We start from the raw sequence: 17,570 nt of genomic DNA on the forward strand, positions 1-17,570 counted from the left end.
TACTGTCAAAAATCACCTCCAAAAACATTCCTGTTCTCTTCTAACGTATTAATAAAGGATACCCTCTAAATGCCTGCAAAGTCTTATTTTCATGAAGATTTCATAGAGATGAGAAGACAGGCATCAATAGTTAATGTTTTCCCAGCCACCATTTTATGGTAACAGTGTTGTACATTGACCTTCTGTTTTCTTTTCTTTTTGTAGAACCTTTTCTTCTTAGAGATAATTAAAAATTCTTTAGTGTCTTAAAAATTCTGTATACTCCAGCACAGATTTCTTCTATTTGTGTTTGGTCAAATACAGCAAATCTTACCAAATTTACCTTAAGTACCATTGTCACTTCATCACACAGGTTAAATGCAGTCAAACAGCTTATCATTACTGATCAGAATTACTGCCAGGGAAGTGTTGGCAGAACTGTTCATTTCACATCTATTTGTTGTCCTCCTTCAAGTTTCATCTACGATGCTTTCAAGATGATCTGTCTTATACTTCAAATGCCAAGTTCTTTCCCCCTCTATTATTTTGCAGTTTCCTGAGACAATAATGCTTATATTCTTTCATCATCTTTCTCTGTAATCTTTTGAAAGTGAACTTGTATATAAACCTGTATTGCCCTTGGCTACCACATTTCTCTGCTTGGCAAGATTGCTAGCTCAGATAGTTTATGTGCACTTTTGGTTTCCTTGTTTTGATGAAATTTTGCATCATTTAAACTTGTCTAAGAAATGGTAACAAGCAATGTTCTTATTTTTGTCCATTTCTTGTTTTTCTGAGTCCAGAGATAATTTAAGAAGACTGGAATGATACTGCTATAAATTACAGGAAGTGCTTTTTGTGGTTACAAAAAACTGGAAACAAAGTATGAGTCCACTGATTGGTGAATGGCTGAACAAAGTGTGGTATGTAATAGTATACTATTATGACCTAAGAAATGCTGAATATGAAAAATTCAGAGAAATGTAGGAGAATTTATAGACCAGAACGAAGTAAGCAGAACCAAGAAAACAATCTTTTTCAACAAGAACAATATACACAATGACTACAGTAATGTAAATTGCATTCAATAAATACAACAAACAAGTAAAAATGTAACTGGTCAAGGGTGAGACAAAAATGTGAGGGTTGGTTTTGTTGGCTTAATTTTCATAATCATTTTTGATAAAAGGGAAAATGTCAATAGGGGAATGGTATATCAGGGAAATGGCTGTGGTATAAAAAAACAAAGGCATTAATTCTCCCTCCTTTCAGTTGAACAATGGGAGGATCTTAAGTATAGAAAACTTCCCTACGCTATTAGACATAATGTGTCCACCTTACTAAGATGTAAGGGACACTAGGTAGGAGAAGAGGGCTATATTTGGAAATGAATGTGAAGTAAAAACAAATGGCATCAAAACAAAAAAAAATTTCTGGACAGCAATAAAATTTTCTGAATCACATGAAATACCATCTTTTCATCTTTATCCTTTCTTCTAATTTGTTATTTACTTTGACCTTTGCTCTAATTAGTTCTGACTGTACAAAGACAACTGAATCTGAAATAGCTCCCACGTTGATACCAAGTTGTTTCCTGTTAAAACACAGCCAGTTTCATTTTTTGTGACGTTTGAAGGTGCTCACCATATCCAGTGCCTTCTAGTTCTTTTAGAAGAAAGGGTTAATGATACTCAGGAAAGAGGTATCTGAATGGTCTATCAGCCTTTGGCCTTTTAAATTTCTTGACCTTAAACCATATTTTCCAGCATGATTTTTGCCATCCTCCCCTTTTCCCACCTTCACATTGAAGTCACCAAGTATCAAGGTACACTTTGGAGGATCTTGTCAAGCTCTTCATAGACTTTCACTACTTCTTCATCCTCTAAACAGATGTTGGTACATAAGGTGCAATTATCTTCACTGTAGTCTGTTTGCTTACGTTCATCATGAGCACTGCAAGGTGAGATGACCAAATTTCCCATGAATTGATGTTTCTTGTTAACTTTGGGTACACAATGAAACTAACTCCACCAATTCCTTTATTCATCTCCACAAGGAGAACCTAAAAACCATATTTTCATTTAGTTTTAACTACTTTGACTTTCGGTTTCATTTATAAAGAGAATATCCATATGGATGTGGTTCATTCCTCCAAAAAAGCATTAAGTCATTAGATGAAGACTGACTATTAAGAATACGGTTAAATTAATATTTGAAGATAGTCTAAGAATTATATGAGCTTTCACACTCTCTGCCCCTTTTCAACTACTCTGACACCATTCACTGTGGATGGAAAAGGTCATTTTGTATTTTTACATATTTCATGTGTCACAATGACCAAAATATTTATCACCTAATGGTCAACCTTCTACCCTTCACACTATGCTATTCTGGTGCTGGGACAGCATAGTCTAGAGCCAAAACTGTACTCAAAGCCTTAAACCCAAATAGAACCTGCACTCCACTGGTGTAGGATCTGAGACCCCATGATCTCCTCCACAACATAGTAAGGAATCAGAAGAGCGAAGAGAAACAAATTAAAGGGAATATAAGTCCACAAGGTCTAAAACATGGGGCCCTAGCTTCTGTATATCCTCTGAAGTAGCTTTCAGGGACAGCACTGGAAGCAAGGTTTCAGGTGAGACAGAAAATGAAGACCTAGTAATTGCAATGCCATGGACCCCCAGTCTCCAAGCTTCAAATGAGTTAGGATACCCTCTATGATACTTGTGAATACTGTAGGTGACAGATAGTCACATTTGACATGAGTAGGGGCAGAAAAGAAAGGGAAGTTGTTGTAGAAGAAATTTCTATTACAATATAGTTTAGACTAGATGACCACTAAAGCGTTTTGATCCTACAAAATGTCCTATTGTAATGAAAATATTCCAGCAATACCACGGATTTCTTAAAACATAACTTCACCTTTAATTTTAGTTTAAAAACATTAATTTTATACATCAATTTAGTATTAGTAAGCACTGGATCAGCAAGGCATTATTCTTTTTAAAACAACTACTCACTACAGTTATGGCTCATTAAAGTATTCACTTACCTGAGAAAAGGAAATTATCTCAAGAGATCAAGATTTTCTTCCAGCCCTATGACAATATATGTATCTATTAAGAATGGAAACTATTTACTGAAGGCTTTTTAAACCATTTTCCTTTCAATTATTTTTCTAATACTATTTATACTTTAATCAAAATACCTGTGATTCTTAAAAGCACACTCGATACAAAAAAATTAAAATTCTTATAAGCTTTACTGGCTTAACAGACTACCCAATTCTCATATCACTAATGTTCCCATTGACCTTCGAAGTTAATTATAGCTTTACTTGCGGTAGATACACACAAAATAAGTCAAAACAATCAAAGGAAGAACTACTACTGGAATGAGAACACAAATAACCTGCAAGCAGCTTTTTCAAAACATACCTGCATTTCACAATCAGCTCGAAGATTAAGTTCTTCACAGCATTCCCTGGATATCCTCAAGAAAATATAGTCTTTTGTTTTTTCTTCAATAGCTGCTTCATAAACCTTCTCTTTGGTTCCCTGGGTCTGTACTAATTTCTCTTTAGTGATTGGTAATAAATAAACAGCATTGACTTTGGTCATCACCAGTCTTCCAGCCAAAGTGTCTTCAGAAAGAGTTTCAGTGAGCTTAAAGCGACCAAAAAGCTGTCCATTCTGAGCATACTTTGCACCTCCAGAAACCCCAGTGAGCATGAAGCTTGCTACAATCTGCAATTGCACTTTAATGTTAAACCTAAATCAGAAAATATAAAGTTAATTTAAATATTTTACACCAAAAAAATTCAGAAAATTCTGAAAGGGAGAAAGGGAAGGCAACATGTATCAAATACAAACATAGCAAACATTAAACTTCATAACAATTCTACTCTGTTGAATTATAAAGTATTCAATATTTCTTCGCCTTCAATCTAAGTTGGACACCAAACACCAAAAGAATAACTCCCAAATGAGTAGTACTTGTGAATGCACACTCAGTCATGATAGACAGGGAATATGAGTAGTCTAATAGAGTATTTTACGGAACATTTTTAAACTAAATGTAATTTTTAAAATGAAGATTATATATTATATATAATTTTGAATTAAAAATTTTTCAAAGAACAGAAAATACTTAAACTTCATATATGGTGGGACAAAATGCCTTAACATTTTCTTTTGCTAAAAAAAAAGCTCCATATTTTCTGGGGCACGTAGGTGGCACAGTGGATAGAGCTCCAGCCTTGGAGTCAGGAGGACGTGAGTTCAAATCCAGCCTCAGATACTTGACACTTACTAGCTATGTGACCCTGGGCAAGTCACTTAACCCCAATTGCCTCACCCCAAAAAAAAAAATTCTCTTGCTTTTCTTTTTCTGAATTTGCCTTCAAAACATGGGATATCATCTTAGACATTCAGTAAGTGTCCATTAATGATAATGTTACATCATAGAGGATACCATAAAGTTGAAAAAAAAGTTATAATACCTAACATAAGGTTCTAGTTAAAAAGAAAACTCTGCATAAAATATATTTATTCCCATAATTACATTTCAAAATTCATGGTCCATATCATTTTATCTAAATATAAAACATAACTACTGGACATAGAACACCTATTGCATTACCTGTCATTTATATTACCACATAATAAGTCCTAGTATCATGAGACAAACAGTAAGTGAAAAATATTTTTAGATGATTACTTACTTGCTAACTTCTTTATACTGTGCTATTTCCTCAATATAAAGCAAGTCATGTAACCGGGACTGATAATTAGTCTTTGTCAATGATTTGTCCAAAACAGATTGTGTAAATAGCTGATCAGCGGAGAGCGGAATTTGGTATCTAATAAGAAGGCTTTTCTCCAAATCAGTAGTTTCATTAGGCTCAAAATCTATAATAGTCTTAGAAGCGGAATCCCAGCGCTTTGCTGTCGTTAGTAGTTGTTGCCTTGCATGCATTAGGTATTCAAGATCTAAAAAGAAAAGGAAAACAAACTTATATATAGTCATAGCACTAATATCCTTAAATTCTATGTCTTTTATTTTCCTTTAATTTTATTTTACATGCTAAAGACAGAATTCTTCCATTCCTGCTTAACCTGCACCTCTCACTAGTTTTTTTCCCAGCTATAAAAGACTTCTAATCTAACAATAAGACAATGAAGAAAACAGCAATCTAAAGAGACAGTAGGCGTGCCACAAAGTTATTAAAAATTATAAAACTAAGAATGAATTGAGAAATGTCCCTAAAACAGAACTCTGATATGCAGGAAACAGTTATCTAGTGCAGCAAGAAAAAAATCTGTTGGGTGTAGAAGATGTTTCACTTCCCACCACATACAGTTATCTGACTCACTGTGGGAAGATCAACTGATCAAAAAACAAGAATAAATAGTAATACTATTTTCTTCTTCAAGTTCAAAATAAAACCATAATAAAGATGTCTGTAAGTTAACTTGTTTCAAACAAAATTCTCCTAAAAGATAGGTCACAGAAAACATTCTGATAAACATTCTGGTTATGATTTAAATTCAATATAGCCTTATAAAAGTTTAAGTTGGCTACAATATCATTTGCTGTTGTTCAGTTGTTTCAGTCATGTCCGATTCTTCAGGAATACATTTGGGGTTTTCTTGGCAGAGAAGCTGGAGTGGTTTGCCATCTCCCTCTCCAGCTCATTTTATAGATGAGGAAACGATAGATGAGGGTTAAAAGACTTGCCCAGGGTCACACAGTTAGTAACTGTCTGAGGCTGGATTTGAACTCATGTCTTCCTGACATGGGAACTCTCTCCTGGCACTCTATCCAATGACTAATTAAGGATTTGTTCTGATATCTCTGGAAGAATTGTTTTTTGTTGTTCAGGCCCAGACTTCTGATTTCCTCAGCATGGACACATCTTAGTGTGGAAACTTCTTCTGCTGATGCTGATCAAAACTGATCATTAACAATTTATAACTTAAGAGAGTTTTGCATGGAGCACTGAAAGGTTAAGTGACTTGTCCAAAATGAAAGACCTAGTATGTGCTGGAGGTAGAATATGCATTCTTATCTTCCTGATTCCCATTCACTTATAAGGGAACTCATGTAAGGAATATTGTATGATATGAGGAAATATGGCATAACTTGATATTTCAATATATTTAATATTTATTCTAGTAGTTTACCAGTCCAATAATTAGAATTTACATATCATAAACATGGAAAAGATCTAACTACGAAAGTATGTGCTGACTAAATAATCCATAATCAAAATTTTCTAGAGTATAAGTAGTAAAAGTACTCCAAGTAACAAATTGAATTATTATTTTAGAAATAGTAATAAAATATTTAGAGCTGAAAAATACCTTAAAAGATTACTGAATCCTGAACATCACTTTGAATTCCATTTATGACACAATGGCTATGTGACCATGGACAAAAATTTCACCTCGCTGAGACTCAGTTTTTTCATATGTAAAATGGAGGAGAAAGATATCTGTAGTACCAACTTTACAGGGTTGTTCTAAAGCTCAAATAAGATAATATAAAGAAAGAACTGACAATTTTAAATTGCTACATAAATTTTTGCTATTATTAGCCAAGGACATACAGACAATAGAAACAGAAGTGAAACCCAATCCAGTTTTTTTTTTCAACCATACATAAGTGTATGTATGTACATCTGCTCTTCAAGATTCAAATTATTTTTTGAAATTTTTTTTGAACAAAAAAGGAATATCATCAAAGAAAAAGAAGCACGTTTCAGATTAAAGAAGTGTTTTAAGTAGCTATTTTAAATAAGTTTCAGTATAATCATATGATTTTTCTGTTGGTTTTGTTGTTGATATGGTCAGTTATGCTGATAGTTTTCCTAATATTGATCCAGCCCTTGATTCCTGGTATAAATCCCACTTGGTCACAGTGTATTTATGATATATTTCTCTAATCTCCTTGCTAGTATTTTATTTTAAATGTTTGTATCAATATTCATTAGGGAAATTGGTCTGTAGTTTTCTTTCTGTTTTTGCTCATTATGTATCAGCACCATATTTGTGTCATAAAAGGAATGTGAAAGGACACCTTCTTTGCTTATTTTTCCAAACAGCTTAATGAACATTCCTGATATATTTAAACGTGTGTGTTTAAATATCTATATATAAGGGGCAGCTAGGTGGCACAATGGATAGAGCACTGGCCTTGGAGTCAGGAGGACGTGAGTTCAAATCCAGTCTCAGACCAGACACTGGACACTTACTAGCTATGTGACCCTGGGCAAGTCACTTAACCCCAATTGCCTCACAAAAATAAATAAATATATATATATACTTATATACATTTGGATAAGTTCTAATAAATATGTATTATGAGCATACAGGTATGTATGTATACACACATTTGTCTTATTCTTCATAAGCAATTTCTATCAGCAGATCTTTATATTATCCTTAATTCTTAGATTACATTGTTTCTCTAGGGTACTCTAAGTATACTATCACACCATCTGCAAAGAATGATAGTTTTGTTTTCTCATTGCCCATTCTAAATCCTTTCATTTCTTTTGCCTTTCTAATAGCTAGAGCTAGCCATTTGTAGTACACTATTGAATAATAGAGGTGACAAAGGACATCTTTGCTTCACCCCTTATCTTACTGGGAAAGCTTCTAGCTTATCCCCATTACAGATAAGGCTTGCTGATAATTTTGGACAGATAAAATTTATTTTAAGAAAAGTTCCATTTATTCCTATGCTTTCTAATGTTTTTAATAGGAATATGAGATAATCATATGATTTTTCTGTTGGTTTTGTTGTTGATATGGTCAGTTATGCTGATAGTTTTCCTAAGATTGAGCTAGCCCTTGATTCCTGGTATAAATCCCACTTGGTCACAGTGTATTTGTGATATATTTCTCTAATCTCCTTGCTAGTATTTTGAATGTTTGTATCAATATTCATTAGGGAAATTGGTCTGTAGTTTTCTTTCTGTTTTTGCTTGTTATGTATCAGCACCATATTCGTGTCATAAAAGGAATGTAAAAGGACAGCTTCTTTGCTTATTTTTCCAAATAGCTTATATAATATTTGAAATAGTCATTCTTTAAATGTTCAGTAGAATTCACTTGTGAATCCATCTGTTCCTGGTGATTTTTTTCTTAGGAAGCTCACTGATGGCATGTCCAATTTCTTTTTCTAAGATAGAATTATTTAAGTATCCCACTTCCTCTTCTGTTAATCTGGGCAATTTATTATTTTAATTTTATTTGTAAATATTCATCCATTTCACTTAGATTGTTAGATTTATTGGCATGTAATTGGACAAAAGAGTTCGTAATATTTGCTTTAATTTCATTGTCATTGGTGGTGCATTCACCCTTTCTGTTTTCGATACTGGTAATTTGGTTTTCTTCTTTCCTTTTTTAAAATCAAATTAACCAGTAGTTTATCTATTTTATTGGTTTGGTTTGGGTTTTGTTTTGTTTTGTTTTTTCATAAAATCAGCTCTTAGTTTTATTTATTAGTTCAATACTGTTCTTACTTTCAATTTTTATTAATCTCTCCTATAATTTTCAGGATTTCCAATTTGATTTTTTAATTGGAGATTTTTAATTTGTTCTTTTTCTAGTTTTTTTTAGTTGTATGCCCAATTAATTAATCTATTTCTCTATTTTATTGATGTAAGCATCTAGAAAATTTAAGTATAAATCTTTCCCTAAATACTGTTTTGGCTGCAATCCAAAAATTCCAGTATGTTGTCTCGTTGTCATTCTCTTTAATGGAATTAATGATTATTTCTATGATTTGTTCTTTGACCCATTCATTCTTTAAGATTACATTATTTAGTGTCCAATCAATTTTTAATTAATCTTTTTTGTGGCTCTTTATTGGATGTAATTTTTATTACGTTATGATCTGAAAAAGATGCATTTAATGTTTCTGCCTTTCTGCATTTGGTTGTGAAGTTTTTATGCCCTAATACATAGTCAATTTTTGTGAAAGGGCCACGTACCACTGAGAAAAAGATATATTCATTACTATTATCATTCATTTTTTCCAGAGGTCAAGTATATCTAACTTTTCTAAAATTCTATTCATCTCCTTAACTTCTTACTTTTTTTTTTTTGTTAGATTTATCTAGTTCTATGAGGGAAAAGTTGAGTTCCTCCACTAATCAGTTTTATTCCCTATTTTCTTCTGTAATTTATTCAACTTTTCCTTTAAAATTTGGATGCTATACCATTTGGTGTGTATATATTTGGTACTGATATTACTTCACTGTCTGCAGTATTTTCTATCAAAATGTAGTTTCCCCCCTTAGCTCTCTTAATTAGATCTGTTTTTACTTTGTCTGAGATTATAATTGCTATCCCTGCTTTCTTTAATTCACCTGAAGCATAACAGATTCTGCTCCAAACCCTTATTTTTATGCTGTGTGTCTCTGCTTCAAGTGTTTCTCACAAACAACATATTGTAGAATTCTGGTTTTTAATCCACTCTACTATCTGCTTTCCATTTTTCCAGTGGGAAACAGGCCAGAGCAACTAAAAGTTGCAAAACTTTTTGGCCATCTATGAACACTAGACTAACTTTAGTAAAACATTTAATAAGTAATCTTTGTCTGGTGACCAATACATTGACCCACTATTGGAGATAAAGAACTACATCCACATTGAAACCCCAAAACATAATGAAGTAGTAGATAAAATGAAAGGACAGTCATTAAACTGCTTATACCTACATCAGGGAGACAGTATGACAAAGTGGAAAGGACAGACTCTGATATCAGAAGATCTGGGTTCAAATTCTGCCTCTGATCCTTACAACCCATGTGACCTTGGACAAGGCATTTAACCTCCCTGAGCCTCAGTTTCCTCATTTGTAAAATATGAGATCTGGACAAGTTGGCTTCTGAGGTCTCTTCCACCTCTAGATCTATGATCCTATGACCTAGTGGTCCTGCATTCCAAGAAAAAAACAGAAAAGAAAGGGGCCATATATACCAAAATATCCAGAGTAGCATTTTTTGTCATAGAATTGGGAACTGAGAATAAAGTTAAGTGTTCACTGATTGGAGGAATGGCTATATTGTTAAAAAAAAAAAAATCACAAATATAAAGAATTCAGAGGAGCTTAGAATGATTTATATGAACTGATACAGAATAAGATTAACAAAATCAGGAGAGCAATATCTGTGTTGACTATAATAATAAAAACAAAAATAATACTAAAAGGCAACAAAACTCTATTTAGTAAAAATGACTAATTTTGATGCACTAGAACATATGATGAAAAACATTTTCCTCCTCGCAGAAAAGAACACAGGATTACACATTTAGAGCTGAAAGGGGCCACAGAGGCTCTAAGCCTGACCCTCTTCTTTTATAGACAAGGAGATGAGACACAGAGAGATTAAGTGACTTAACTAGGGGCATATAACTAATAAGTAGCTAAAGAGGGATCTAGCTACCCATGTCTTTTTCATTCTAAGCCTAGTGCCCAATTCACTATAAAGTCTACCTTTCCCTAGATTAAAGGAACTACCAGTGAAGAATGTTGTCAATGTTCTTTGATTCAGTTACTCTGCCCACTGGTTTTGCTTAACTGCTTTTCTTTGTTATAAGGGAGGGTACAATTAATTGGAAAGAAGGTGACAGGGAAGAAAGAAGTGTATATCAGAAAATCATTCAGGAACAAAAGAAATTAAATTTAAGTGAGCAGAATCAGAGAAAACTATATACCCAATGACTGCAAAAATATAAATGGGGAAAAAAAAGAACAAAATAATTGAAATTTTGAAATTATAATGATTAAGCTTGGTGCCAAAGACTAAAGAAGACAAGATGTCACCTATCCTTCTCTTTGCAGGGGTAAGAGACAATGGACATGAAATACAGTGTAGGGTAACCGACTTTTTGATGTGTTGGTTACTTTTGCCAAACTGGGTTTTTTTTTTCCTTTTTTTATTCTTTGTTATAAATCATGACTTTCTGGGGTGGAAGAGATAGAGATATCTGGAAATGTAGGTGATGTAAAAACAAAAGTTACCAATAAAAATTTATTTTTAAAAAGGCTTCAAATAAAATTCTGAAAAATAAGAAGAACAGCACACAAGTTTGCCTAGGAGAGGCTCATAAAGGAAGTGATGGAGTTGACTGTTTTCTGTTTATCATTCTTTTGCAAACTCCTACAATAGATGTTCCCCATAGCTCTGTACTAGATTCTCTACTCTCTTTCCCCATGATCCACCCTCCCCTACCCCAATCAGGTCCCATGAGTTTAACTATTTCTTCTATGCAAAAAACTCTCAGATCTACATATTCAGCCCCAATCTCCTGAATTCTGGCCTTGCATAGCCATCATCTATTTGCCATTTCCAAATGGATGGCCTTCATGCATCTAAAATTTAACATACGTGAACAGAACTCATTATATTTCCCCAAAAGTCTTCCTCTCCCCTCTTCTGAACTTCCCTCTTTCAGTTGAAAGTCAACAATATTTGAAGCCACCTAGGTGAAATAACTTTGGAGTCATTCTTGACCCTTATGCTTCTCTCACAGTCAACATTTGATCAGTTTCCAAGTGTTAATTCTTTCTCCACAAAATCTCTCACATTGGTCCACTTATTTTCCATTCTCATAGTCAGGTCCCTATCACCTCTCATCAGGACTAAATCAATACCGTTCTCATTGGTCTCCCTGTTTTGAATTTCTCCCCTCTCCAATTCATGTTCCACAAAGCTAAAAGTGGTATTCTTAAAGTACAAATATGACCGTATTATTCCCCTGCTCAAGAAGCAGTGGCTCCCCCTCCTGCCTCTAAGATAAAAGACAAATCCCTCTGTGGTTTTTAAAGCCCTTCACAATATGGCTTCAATTTAATATTCTATGTTTCTGTCAAACTGTCTGCCTTTTATAATATTCCATCTTATTTCTCTTTACCTTCCCATAGGCTGTCTTCTACACCTTCAATACACTCTCCAACCCCTTAACCACACACACACACACACACACACACACACACCTGCTTGCATTAGCTTCTTTCAAAGTTCAGCTCAAGTGCCATTTCCTACTGTAAGCCTATCCTGATTCACTCTGCTTCAGTAGTTAGTATCTTCCATGGGGAAAATTCTATGCTGTGTATATATTTTGAATTTATCTATATATGTTTTACCCAATAAACTGCAAGCCCCTTGAGGAAAAATATCATTTCATTTGTGTCCTGGCATCCCAAGTGTCTAGGACAAAAAAAAAAGGACAGAGAGGGGGAGGAAGGGAGGAATGAATAAAGAAGGGAGGAAAGGATTTATTAAGCACTTAGGATGTGCCAGGCACTGTGCTAAGTATTTTACAAATATGATGTTATTTGATGCTCACAACAACCCTGGAAGGTAGATTCTATTATAATTCTCACTTCACAATTGAGGAAATTAAGGCAGACAGAAGTTAAGCAACTTGCCCAGTGTCACATATCTAGTAAGTATCCAAGGCCACATAAGAACTCAGGTCCTCCCAACTCGAGGCCCATTCTCTTCACTGTGCCTTAGCTGCCATTACATACTTGCAAACAGTAAGTATTTAATAAATGCTTGTTAAATTGAATTGAAAGGAACAAGAAACATGATTTCATTGTACTCTTGGTCATCTTGCCTTATAGTGTTCAGGCAAGCAAATCACATGAAGATAATTATAGTTTATGTACCAACATCATTGCTGAAGATGAAATGGCAAAGTTCTATGACTTGACAAGATCCTCCAAATTAAAACAATATATACTTGGAGACTCACCAATATCAATATGAAAATGGGTACAGGGAAAAACAGTAAAAGTTACATTGAAAAATATGATTCAGAATCAAGAAATGAAGACGTCAAAGCCTTCTAGAATGCCCAGACATCTCTTGCTTACATGTAAAATGAATATCGGGAACTGACTGCGGGGCAAGCATCAATTTTTTTTTTTATTTATTTTTTTTTTTTTGAAGCTGACTATATCCAAAGGTTTTAGCTCTAGGCTCTAGGTAGCTTTCCCTTTAAGGACTGCCTACAAATAACATTTCAAATCATTACTCTTTTCTTCCTCCTGATTTCATTTACAAATGCTCTTAGGATTACCTAATTTAGTTGCTTCTCATACAGGCTTATTTTTTCTTTAATAACTTTTTGCTGGTTTGTAAGGTGATCTGATTTTTTTTTTATATTTTTTTTTTGCATATTGTTTTGTAATTGAACTTGCATTCATTTAGAATGCTGTTTTCCTTAGCTGCTATGTCCCTCAGCTTGACAAAGAAACCAAGTTCTTGCTGGCTCAGGGAGTTTCTGAGCTGTTTTTGGCCTCTGTATGCACACATGTGGTTAAACTTCTCTAAGAAATGGTTTGAATCCTAACCTTCATCCTACTTTTCCAACTTGTCATAATAAGTTGTTTGGAACTACTTTAATCAATCACATAAAGTGTCTTGTCATCTTTATCCTTTTTTTCTTTTTTTTTTTTTTTGCTTTTTGGTGAGGCAGTTGGGGTTAAGTGACTTGCCCAGGGTCACACAGCTAGTAAGTGTCTAGTGTCTGAGGCCCCTCCTGACACCTCCAAGGCTGAAGCTCTATTCACTGTTCCACCTAGCTGCCCCTATCCTTTCTTCTAATTACAGAAATGTAAATTAAAACAACTCTGAGATGCTACCTCACATCTATCAGATTGGCTAATATGACAAAAAAGGAAAATGATAAATGTTGGAGAAGATGTGGGAAAATTGGAACACTAATGCACTGGCGATGGAGTTATGAGCTGATCCAACCATTCCGGAGAACAATTTGGAACTATGCCCAAAGGGCAATCAAACTGTGCATACCGTTTGATCCAGCAATACCACTTCTAAGTCTGTAACCCAAAAAGATCATAAAAAAGGGAAAAGGAGCCACATGTACAAAAAATATTTTTGTGGTGGCAAAGAATGGGAAATTGAGAGGATGCCCATCAACTGAGGAAAGACTAAGCAAATTATGGTATATTAATGTAATGGAAAACTACTGTGCTATAAAACCTGGAAAGACTTACATGAAATGATGCTGAATGAAGTGAGCAGAACCAAGAGAATATTATACACAGTATCAGCAACAATGTGTTATGATCAACTATGACAGACTTAGCTCTTCTCAGCAATACAATGATCCAAGGCAATTCAAAAAGACTCATGATGGAAAATGCTATTCACATTCAGAGAAAGAACTATGGATTCTGAATGCAGACTGAAGCATATACTATTTTCACTTTGTTTTTGGTTTTTTATCTTTCTTGTGGTTTTTCCCTTTTGTTCTGATTCTTCTTTCACAACATGACTAATGTGGAAATATGATACGATTGTACATGTATAACCTCTATCACATTGCTTGCTATCTTGGGGAGGGGGTGTGGAAGAAAGGAGGGAGAAAAATTTGGAACTCAAAATCTTATAAAAGTGAATGTCGAAAACTATCTTTACATGTAATTTGAAAAAAAAATACTACTAAGTAGGAAAAAAAAGTCTACCTTGGAAAGAGAGAAAAAATACTCAAATCACATTTACTAAACAAAAAAACTTGAGCTTTCTTCTCAAAGTTCTTTTCAACTATCTCTTACTTCTTGAATACTGATCTCTCATTCTGGCATTTGACTTCTGATGGAATTTAACTCCCATTTTGGACAACGTTTCCAACCAAACCAACTCTGAGGACACCTGGTCCCATCATATTGGGGGCAGCTAGCAACCTGAAAAAGTGCTCAGTGAGGGTGAGGGACAATGTGCTGTGCAAAAGTAGTGTTTGCCTGGGACCAAAGCAGCAGAAAGAGAAGTTTTAATTTATTTTATTTGAATATAATAACATTGGTCACGTTTTTCCAAAATGTCATATTGAAGAAATGAAGAGGGTTTATATTATATTTAGATATACAGGCCCTCCTCCAAAGTTACTAACACCCAATTTGTTAACGCACTAGGCACATACAACTCACTGTCTCCTCCCCTAGTGGTCAGCATCAAGAACTTTGTAACCCAATCTCTGCCCTACCACAGTCTATCTTTCTCCACAATGGCAGGATAGGAGCATTATGGTCCTTCCATTATTCATGTTTTTCATAGCTCTCATTTCAATACATCAAGACATCTAGGATTTTATCAAGAAACATTCTCTCCATCAGCTAAGATATCCAGCCCTCTACAATTCAATCTTTATTCATTTTAATTCAACAATAATGTATTAGGTGCCCACTGTCAGCAAAGTACAGTTCAAAGTTCTAGGATTACAAAAACAAAAACAAAACAAACAAAAAAGCAAACAAACAAAAAAAAAAAACAGAAATCTCTTTGCGTCCGGGAAGCTAGCATTCTATTTTATAACTGTGGCAAAATATATTCATCACTCAGAAGTTTTGGTGTCAAGCCTCCCTGAACTTCATTAGGACACTAACCACAGCTTCCACAGAGGTCTTTTATTACCACCTTAAGCACTATCTCAATCACACATGTTTATTCCCCTTTCCATTTTTCTAATTTTTACCTACTTATCTCAGGAAAATCTTTCTCCTTCCCTCTTGGTGGGGATGGGGGAAAGAAGAGGAGTTCATCATCTAGTAGTTGATTTTTTTTTCTTGCTACAGCAATTTACAAAGGGCTACTAAAATTTGAAAGGGCTGCAATATATACCAGTGCAAGATAAAATGAAAATTATAATAATAATGGTAATTATAGTAATAATAACCTGCTTTTATATATTGCTTTATAATTTACAAAGCACTTTACATGTTATTTCAATGAAGAAATATCTACATTGTCACTAAATAAACATTTATGAAGCACCTACAATGTGCTAAGCACTGTGCTGGATGATAGAGATACAAAGAAAGGCAAATGACATTCTCTGCTCTCAAGGAAGTTCGCAGTCTAAAGAAGATAGCATGTAAGGAAGATAGCATGCAAACAATCATGTACAAACTCACTATATACAAAACAAATTAGAGATAATCAACAGAAGGAAGGCACTAAAAGAGTGGAAAAGGCTTCCTGTAGAAGATGAGACTTTAGCTGGAACTTGAATAAAGCCAGGGAAATCAAGAGACGGGTATAAAGAAGGAGAGAATTCTAAGTACGGGAGACAGCCAGTAAAAATGTCCAGAGTCAGCAGATGGAGTATCTTGTGCAAAAAACAGCAATGAGGTCAGTGTCAGTGAGTCTCAGAGTACATGGGAGGAAAGGTGTAAGAAGACTAGAAAAGTAAGAATGGGCCAGGTTTAGAAGGGCTTTAAAAGACAGAGGATTTTATAGTTGATCCTAAAATTTATAGGAAGTCATTAAAGTTTATTAAATAGAGGGGAAGGAGAGGGAGAGAGAAAGAGAGAGAGAGAGAGAGAGAGAGAGAGAGAGAGGGAGGGAGGGAGGTAGGGAGAGAGATGGTTATATCTGCATATTAAGATCATTTGGCAGCTGAGTGGTGGCTGGATTGAAAGTGGGAAAAGATTTAAGGCAGGTAGACCAACCAGAGGCTGCTACAGTAGTCCAGGCAAAAGTGAAAAGAGCCTAGACTAGGGCAGTGGCAGTGTTATAAGACAGAAGGGGGCATATGCAAGGAATGTTACAAAGGCAGAATTGGCAAGAGTTGTCAACAGATTGAATACGGGAGATAAGAGTGAAGAGTCAAGGACGCCTGTGTGACTGGGAAGATGATGGTACCCTTGACAATAGTAGGGAAGTTGGGGAAGGTTTGGGGAAAAATTAATGAGTTCAGCTTTGGACGTATTGAGTTGAACATGTCTACATCTATACCACTGTTTCTATAAGAAAATGTTTTCAAACAACCAACTTGAAAACTTTTAGAACATAAATCATTTGTAAATCTGATATTTTTCTTCATAGACATGTCAATGGTATAAATTGTGCTTTCTGGTCATTATGGGTACTTGAGCTTTAAACTCTGAAAGAAATATAAAATATTAAATACATATGGGTACACTATAAATTGAAATGTCTAAGCTAGCTGGGATATGAAAATTCAACAAAGTAATTTGCCCTGATTTTCAGGGGCCTAGTACCTAGAATTCTTTTCCTGGAGCACAGAACTGATCCTGTTAAAAAGACTCTTAAAGTTTCTTGGATTTTAAACCCCTTTGTATTAGATACTCCCTCATTGCCCTAGCAAAACTAAAGAGTTGCTCTTCGTTAGGATTCTTTCAATACCCAAATCAAGGATATCTAAAATTAGCAATATTAAAATCAAACTGGAAAGCCTGGTTACTTTATCTAAATCCAAATGCTTTAAGTTCCCGTTGTTCCTGGCCCATCTCTCTTTTTACCTTCAAAATAATTTACAATTAATTACTTCAGCAGGACAAAGAATCTTAAAAATTTTATTCTTTCATTAAAATCTGTTTCTAATGTTTGTTGAGTAGGTCACTGAATGAATATCAGAATGTTCCTCACTGTGTTCAGGATGTATCAGTTAAGTGATAAATCACTGAGAAAACTAAGCCATATCAATCCTTCATGCCACAAATCAATAACCCCCAGATACTTTGATTGAGCACTGCCATTAGCCACTCTACCTTGTACTTTGTGTTTTTATGCGACC

General features: G+C 34.5%; 1 protein-coding gene across 2 annotated transcripts in view; it reads right to left on the reverse strand.

The window, feature by feature from the left end:
• HELZ (helicase with zinc finger) overlaps nucleotides 1-17,570 on the reverse strand; it is a 274,664-nt gene that overhangs the window by 150,862 nt on the left and 106,232 nt on the right. For both annotated transcript variants that reach the window (XM_027872722.1, XM_027872721.1), the window contains exons 11-12: nucleotides 4,706-4,973; nucleotides 3,420-3,753 (exon numbers count right to left, since the gene is read on the reverse strand). In XM_027872722.1, the coding sequence (XP_027728523.1) occupies nucleotides 3,420-3,753; nucleotides 4,706-4,973 (602 nt within the window). The remainder of the gene's footprint in view (nucleotides 1-3,419; nucleotides 3,754-4,705; nucleotides 4,974-17,570) is intronic.

This window comes from Vombatus ursinus, unplaced genomic scaffold (genome assembly GCF_900497805.2).
Source record: "Vombatus ursinus unplaced genomic scaffold, bare-nosed wombat genome assembly UNPS02014801.1, whole genome shotgun sequence".
NCBI lineage: Eukaryota > Metazoa > Chordata > Mammalia > Diprotodontia > Vombatidae > Vombatus > Vombatus ursinus.